The sequence below is a fragment of the Drosophila ficusphila genome, unplaced genomic scaffold (assembly GCF_018152265.1).
Source record: "Drosophila ficusphila isolate 14025-0441.05 unplaced genomic scaffold, ASM1815226v1 contig_791, whole genome shotgun sequence".
Taxonomy (NCBI): Eukaryota; Metazoa; Arthropoda; class Insecta; order Diptera; family Drosophilidae; genus Drosophila; species Drosophila ficusphila.
The window spans coordinates 5,874,720-5,881,985 of NW_025064737.1; the positions used below are offsets into that span (position 1 = coordinate 5,874,720).

General features: G+C 46.1%; 2 protein-coding genes across 4 annotated transcripts; one reads left to right on the plus strand and one right to left on the minus strand.

The window, feature by feature from the left end:
• Positions 1-259: 259 nt before the first annotated feature.
• LOC108093361 (NAD-dependent protein deacetylase Sirt2) lies at positions 260-2,965 on the minus strand. 2 transcript variants are annotated; one of them, XM_017193379.2, is made up of 5 exons: positions 2,747-2,965; positions 2,599-2,690; positions 2,437-2,533; positions 1,484-2,385; positions 260-1,180 (listed from the first exon to the last, which is right to left on the minus strand). In XM_017193379.2, exons 1-4 carry the CDS (start codon positions 2,826-2,828, stop codon positions 1,496-1,498), a joined length of 1,161 nt encoding a protein of 386 aa, XP_017048868.1. In that variant the 5' UTR covers positions 2,829-2,965; the 3' UTR covers positions 260-1,180; positions 1,484-1,495. The 2 variants fall into 2 exon arrangements, with proteins under 2 accessions (XP_017048868.1, XP_017048867.1); XM_017193378.2 differs by lacking the exon at positions 260-1,180 and having other exon boundaries at positions 1,377-2,385; positions 2,747-2,964.
• Positions 2,966-3,570: 605 nt separating this feature from the next.
• Positions 3,571-7,237, plus strand: LOC108093332 (zinc finger protein 501). Of its 2 annotated transcripts, none has more exons than XM_017193327.2 (3): positions 3,571-4,675; positions 4,741-5,223; positions 5,400-7,237. In XM_017193327.2, the coding sequence occupies exons 1-3, from the start codon at positions 4,021-4,023 to the stop codon at positions 5,921-5,923; spliced, it is 1,662 nt and encodes a 553-aa protein (XP_017048816.1). In that variant the 5' UTR covers positions 3,571-4,020; the 3' UTR covers positions 5,924-7,237. The 2 variants fall into 2 exon arrangements, with proteins under 2 accessions (XP_017048816.1, XP_017048817.1); XM_017193328.1 differs by having other exon boundaries at positions 5,312-5,428.
• Positions 7,238-7,266: the final 29 nt, after the last annotated feature.

Below are 7,266 nucleotides of genomic sequence, written 5' to 3' on the forward strand. Positions count from 1 at the left end.
TGGCGTGTGTATGGAATGCACTTAATGGCGTTCCGCTTTTGTCGGGGAGGAGTGGTGAAAGTCAAGTTAATATTGAGCCAACTTGAGTCAATCTTGACTGAGTGACTTGGTAGTACAGTACGACAAAAATTTTGCAAAAACTGAGTGGATTAGCAACATAAATCTAAGATGTAATGCCAAAGGTAATGATGAAAAGACATAGCAAATATTTTTTATTTTTTATTTGAATACAAACCCTTTACCTTTACCCTTTATTAAAATCACAAATTTTAGAGTTATCAATGAGAAATCAAAAATTACAATAAATGCTTATAAGTTATTTGTTATTTTATATCTTTAAAAGCATTTTTTCCTGCGTGCGTTTAGTAACGCAGAACCTTGATTTAGAATGTTTAACATTAGGGAAGGAAAATTTCTAGCTTTGCTTGAACGAATTGTTCCTATTCCTATTTATTTACATAAGTCATACAGCTCATAGCATTTAAATTACGTTTTTTAAGTTGAACTTTGAATCCTAATAAGTTCCTTTTTAGCAATCATTTTTATCAGTGCAGCCACACATTCGCTGAGATGGCAACACTCGGGAAAATAGCAAATAGACAAGATCTTAGGCCATTAGCTTTAATTGCCAAAGTTCTGGGGCATTGCAGTAGCAGCTGCAACTGCAACTGCAACAAATTGCGTGGCTATCAATATTTCCGTGGCTGCATTTGATTTCCTAATGCATCCAGAGCGCGGCAGGGCCAAAGTTGACAGGCAGGCAGGCAGCCTGCATCTTCGTCCGACGCCCCACCACCCCTGTAGTCCTGTCAACGATTAACAATATCCGCTTGCTTGCCCCGGCAGGAGGTTACCCGCTGGCCTGGTTGCGAGCTTGGTTTTAATTAGTGCAGCCCGTACGTATTTTCTATTGGCCAATTCACCGCAGAAGCTTCATTACCGGACTGCCGTGTGTGTCTCATTCGCTTTGTGCGTGTGTATTTCTGCAGGACAGATTGCGAGTCATTAAGTTGATGCAGCAGCAGCAGCAACAGAAGCAGCAGGAGCAACATCAGTGTAAGCCACACAAACAGGCAGTTAGAATGCCGCATGCCACGCCCACAACAGCGGTCGTGCGATGTGATGTCGAGAGGGGCTAGGCAGCTGTAACTGATTTGGAATCAGCACCAGAATCCGAACCCTGAAAACGAGACAGAAACATGTCGAGAGTTAACCTTTGTTGGCGGTTTCAGCTTTTTGTGCGCCGGAAACGGCAGAGCAACTCAATCAGTTTTTGCGGTTTACGGTGGCCCGACCAAAAGGGACACGCTAATGGCTTACAAATGGCACTTGAATAATTGAATGCCGGAAACGGAGGAGAAATGAAGCGCGCGGTATTAGCCAGCAAATGCCTGCACATGGCATTGTCCGATTTATACACGTAATCCATGTAATCAGAATTGCACACTTGAACAACTACAAATTAACTACGAATCGTACTAACTAATCTCTTGCTCTAAACCGAAGGATCCTTCTTGCCCCGACTGCTGGAAGCCGTGTCATCTGAATCCTGGTTAGTTTCCTCTTTTTTCTGTTCCTCGTTTTTGTTTGGCGATTGTTTGTCGATAAGTTTCTTCTTTTCACTGTCAATGAGCTTTTGCAGGTCATCCTCCCAACCAAGCGCTTTAGCCAAAGCCAGGACTCCAGCATCGCAGTCGCCCAAGAAGGCCACATCCCTCGTATTGTTTGGCCGGTCGTAGAGCAGCGATCGCTCATGCGGATCCATCCAGGGCACAAAGCTTGCCTGACCCACTGCATCGCGATTAATCAGCAGGCGCAGGCATCGTGGTCCAGGCCTTTGAACCAGTGAAGCAAACGGCTGCACCTCAAGCGAGGTGCCCATGATGATCAGCAGATCGCAGTCCTGGAAATCCTCATCGGGACTGGTGTAAAACTTTTGCGGAAGGTTCTCGCCAAAGAAGACAATGTCTGGTTTAACAACCCCCTTGCAGTGTTTGCATTTGGGCAAGCGATCGGCAAAGATCTCCGCCTTCATCCAGGCCATATCGTACTCCTTGCGACACTTCAGGCAATGGTTGGTGTGGAAGCTGCCGTGCGCTTCAATAATCTTATCCTCAGGCAAGCCAGTCAGCCGGTCCAAAGTGTCTATATTTTGAGTGTAGTGACGCTGCAGCAGACCCTTGTCATTCAGTAAACGTACGAAGTAGTGGGCCCGTGTGGGGATAAAGGAGCCCGGGTATAGCTCCTTGGCCAGGGCAAAAAACGGAGCCGGGTTCTTCTCGAAGTAGTCAAGATCGAATATGGCTGTGGGATGCGGTAGCTTGTACTTCTTCAGGTTGCTGTATAGTCCAGATCCTGGTGACCTAAAGTCCGGAATGCCAGCAGCTAAGAAAAGCACACATAAGAAAAGATCTTTTGGACAATCTATATACTCACAAGTGGAAATGCCGGCTCCCACCATGGTCACAATCTTCCGAAAACCATGCTCGCGCCAATGATCGACGAAGCCCTCGAAAGACAAGTCGGGAATAACCTGGATGGTGTGATCACATGTCGTTTAATTATTGTGATAATTTAATTATCGGCATTGTTTCTCACCTTCTCCACTTTGAGGTCTGCTTTTGCGTCCGTGGAACCGCCTAGGTTCAGAGTGTGAGCAAAGAAGCGACGAATCATATCCATTGTGGGGTCTAAAATTCGTAAATGGTTAATAAGTGACAGTAAAAACCCTTGTTGTTAGACAAACCTTTGCTCTCCCCTTCGTCGCTAGATGAGGAATTCGAATCCGATGTGGTCGGTTTCACCTCCTTTCTCTCGTTGTTGCTCATGGCTGGAACAATTCTAAACCCCTGGTAGTAAAGGAATCTAAAACTACGTATTATTCTACAAACTCCCCCGTTGTTTTGATTCTTTGTTTTCCTTTCACACAAAAAGCCAAACACGTCGAAAGACCAGTGTTAAAAACTATCACACCAAAAGAAGCTAAAAAGATTATGTCCCATAGCTATTACATAGCTAAAATTTCATTTATTGCTCGAAAATTGCACATTTTAAATAGGATACACAAAACCTGTTTACGAAGGGATACTTAAAAATATTTTTATATTGAAATTTAAAAAAAAGACGTATTTGATAATATGGAAAGATTATACTTCTCCATACTCAATACTTCTCTATAGAAATATTTTATTACACAGTTTCCTTTTTGAGAATATAAAAACAACATTGAAAAACACCGTAAAAATGTATATGTAAAAATCAAGACTTTTCTTATTAAATTCCAACGAATCTTAATAAACGGAAATTATATGTTTTGGAACTTTGTTTAAAAAAGATTGTAAGTAATAGCCATGTCAAACGCCCATTATTATTACTTGGGAATTAATTATGAAGGGAAACTGTGAATTATTGATTACAATCAATAAATTATGTTTTGAATATCCAATACACAGACAGCCTTTAAATAGCTAGACGGCCACCATATAGTGCAGAAAATGAATATGTATTTGTTATCGGCCGAGCGACCGATATACACATTTCAGCAATCATCCCTGGTTGGCCGTTGTCCGATTACTCGATGTGCGGCGGGGGTGCAGCTCTGGCCGTTCGCCCAGCCCTGGAAAACCACGCCAGTCATTTTTGTTTTGATAAGGATACGGATACAAAAAGAGCGTGGCCTGGAAAAATTGCAGAAACGGCGGAGAAAGCGCCCCGAAACCGAGCGAAAGCGGTGCAAACAGATCGTTGGGCGGTGTGTGACCAAGTGGGCGTGCGTTCGAGCATCCCCGAAAATCTACGTGGAAGCAGCGTGTGGAAGAAGAGGAGAAGAAGCAGCAGCAGCAAAAGTACACAGAAGTGCAACCAGACGGCTAAAATAACAAACCAAAAAAACGAGTGGGCCCAAAGGGTAAGGTGGCGCCGGGGGCGGGGAATGGCCGTGGCTCATTGGTGGCTGCCATTGTATAACGCCGATGGGCAGACATTCGATCCGCGCTAGGATCCAATCCAAACTCGAATAACATGCATCTGAACCATGCGACCGCCGCCACGGCAGCGATGGCCAACTATCAGCACTACCAACTACCAGCCTCACATGGCGGGGGAGGAGGAGGAGGCGGTGGCGGAGGTGGAGGAGCAGCCAATGGATCTGGACCCAATCCTGGCCAGCAGCAGCAGCCCACTACACTGGCTAGCCTGCAGCAAAGTCCCTTTGCCCTGCACCAACTGACCGCCGTGCAGGCGATCCAACATCCCACCCACCAGGCCATGCTCCATCCACAGCATCCGCTAGTCCACTTGCTGGACATTTCCACAACTACGGCAAACAGTGGTGGAGGCGGAGGTGGTAATCACACGCCCATTTCCCCAATGAAGCAGGAGGTGCAGAGCGTCATTAGCGAGGAGGAGGTCGTAGTGGACGATCCGCGCAAGAAGAAACAGTGCCACGTGTGCAAGAACAAGTTCCGGCAGCTCACTACGTTACGCAACCACATGAAGATCCACACGGACGAGCGGCCCTACAAGTGCAAGCACTGCGACAAGGCCTTCCGCCAGATCTCGACGCTGACCAACCACGTCAAGATCCACACCGGCGAGAAGCCGTTCACCTGCAACATCTGCGCAAAGGACTTTCGCCAGCAGAGCACCTTGATCAATCACATCAAGACGCACAAGGGTGAGTGTGCGTTGGCATTGCCACTATCGAAACAGAGCTAACGATTTAACCTTTCCGGGTAACAGCGGCGGAGTCCAGCACGCCTACGTCCCTGCTTAACTATCAGCCGCAGACGAGCAGTGGCAAGCACAGGAAATCGCAGATGCACCAGGCCTACCAGCAGCAGCATCAGCGCGTTCAAATCTCAAAGACCTTGTACTCCGGCAGTTACAGCTCGCCAGCGGCCGAGGAGCTGGTGAAGCCGTTCCAGTGCAGCGTCTGCAAGCGCCGCTTCCCGCAGCTGAGCACGCTGCACAACCACGAGCGGACCCACATCGATCCCAAGCCGTACAAGTGCGAGACGTGCGACAAGTCCTTCAGCCAGTTGGCGACGCTGGCCAACCACAAGAAGATCCACACGGGCGACAAGCCGTACACGTGTTCCTACTGCCACTTGCAGTTCCGCCAGCAGAGCACCCTCACCAACCACCTCAAGACGCACACGCACCAGATCGCGCCAGGCGGCGGCGGTGGAGCAGGAGGCGGCGGAGGAGCCGTCACAGCCACAGGTGAGCCGCTTGTGTGTTCGCCCTACCAATGAGCCGCTTTCTGTTATCACTGTGTGCATCGATTAATTAACGCTCTTCCCTAACGAAGCTTTTGTTTAAATCTTGTACGCATGCCAACTTCTACAAACCGACCAACCTATCAACTTTAACTCCATCTCCGTACCGCCAATCTGCAGTGGATCACTCAATGCCCGCACCTCTGGCGCCCGGGACGCAGCAGCTGACGAGTGGGCTGCTGCCAAACAACCTGCACGGCAGCACGCCGAACATTATCCAGCTGGACCACCATCCGTTACTGCATTTCCTCGATGGCAGCACCACGGTCAGCTCGGTTGTGGCCACGGCGGCGGCCAACACCAAGGTGGAACACTTCCAGGCGGGCGGGTTACCGCCGGGCAGGATGACCGTCGTGGGCACGATCAACATGCTGAAGGGCGACAACCCGGACCGGCCGTTCGGCTGCAGCGTATGCCAGCGGTTCTTCTCGCAGCAGAGCACACTGGTCAATCACATCAAGACGCACACCGGGGAGAAGCCGTACAAGTGCAAGATCTGCGAGGTCAACTTCCGGCAGGTGGCCACGCTCAACAACCACATGAAGATCCACACCGGCGAAAAGCCCTACAACTGTTCCTACTGCCCCAAACAGTTCCGGCAAAAGAGCACGCTGCAGAACCATCTGAGGGTGCACACCTGCTAGACCCACAACAGAACCAGATCGCGACGCGATCCAGGTCCGCAGCCAGCCAGCCAGTCAAGCAGCCATCGAGGAATAGTGCAATATGCATGCCACATAGCACATACACTTATAGATCGCATATACGGCATACGAATACGATTACATGAATACTATATTTGAATATATACTCGAAAGTGTTATTTACCTGCTGTGCAGAGCGCAATTGTATGTAACTATATCGTAGAGAGCTGATCCACATGCGTGTCCAATTGTAAATTAAGGCTAGCTGTATGGCATAAGCCACGAATGATATGATACAGGGTGTTTAAGCCTAAACTCTATACTATCCTATGAAGGGTCGATTTGATTAAGTGCATTAAAGTTCAACTTGGACAATTCTAAGCCATTAAGTCTAAAAATATATTTTACACTAGCTCTTTCTTCTTTATTATATATATATATTTCATATATATTGAAATTGTAAATTCTGAAAAGGAACACAATTTGTTCACATAAAATTTTAATTTTAAATCTTATAGTTGTTTTTAGTAACTTATCATCTTGATCATAGCTAGTTAACAAATTCATTTGTTCTTTTAAACGACAACAATATTTCCTTCACAAGGGACTTGTTTTACAAAGAGCGATTTTTATTAAATTCTTTACTCTCTGCCTTGTTTATTATGCATTATGATTATAAATTGTCAGGTTGAATTTTCTTGCTCCAAAGCTTCTTTCTCAAACAAATCGATCCGCCCGAAAGCTATCCCCCACTGCAACTGTTGTCACCCAAACCCCTAGATCCCTACCTATTAGTTCCGAGTATCGGCTTTTCTCAGCTTTTCTCGTCGTGTTAAATGTTAAGCCCGCCAGCAAAGTAAAGTAAATTAATTAAAGTAAAACTAGTTATTGCTATACTGTGTGTAATCCCAGCCCGCTCTAAACTTACATAAGGCGTCATCGGAACCGAACCGAAAGGAAATCGATAAAAAAGCAACTATTTATATAAGTGTAATCTTAGCGCATACTTAGCAGCATCTTCTACTCACATGACTACAAGCGGAGCGAAGGCGATCGCATAAATAATCAATAATACATTTAATGAAAGAAGAAAAAACCGGGTTGCTTCTAGAACAAAAAGTTAGAAAACGGAGAGACAAGAGTCCCTAAAATTAAGTGAATCGATGAGAAAAGGAGTAAAACCAGCTATAATTGAATTGACAGAGATCGACCGTAAATGTTGTAGAGAATATATAGTATATATAAAAATATATATAAACTACTTGTAAATGTAAGCAAAGCGAAGAGCTAAAACAATAAAACATGCAAAACGAAGATTTTAATTTCTGTTCATACTAAATTCA

What these genes read in the sequence shown, in the direction of transcription:
- LOC108093361 (XM_017193379.2), bottom strand. Translation starts at nt 2,828, where the DNA reads ATGAGCAACAACGAGAGAAAGGAGGTGAAACCGACCACATCGGATTCG. An exon ending in CGACGAAGGGGAGAGCAAAG is followed by an intron (nt 2,691 to 2,746) that starts GTTTGTCTAACA and finishes TACGAATTTTAG; the next exon opens with ACCCCACAATGGATATGATT. An exon ending in GGGAGCCGGCATTTCCACTT is followed by an intron (nt 2,386 to 2,436) that starts GTGAGTATATAG and finishes TGCTTTTCTTAG; the next exon opens with CTGCTGGCATTCCGGACTTT.
- LOC108093332 (XM_017193327.2), top strand. Translation starts at nt 4,021, where the DNA reads ATGCATCTGAACCATGCGACCGCCGCCACGGCAGCGATGGCCAACTAT. An exon ending in TCACATCAAGACGCACAAGG is followed by an intron (nt 4,676 to 4,740) that starts GTGAGTGTGCGT and finishes TCCGGGTAACAG; the next exon opens with CGGCGGAGTCCAGCACGCCT. An exon ending in AGGAGCCGTCACAGCCACAG is followed by an intron (nt 5,224 to 5,399) that starts GTGAGCCGCTTG and finishes GCCAATCTGCAG; the next exon opens with TGGATCACTCAATGCCCGCA.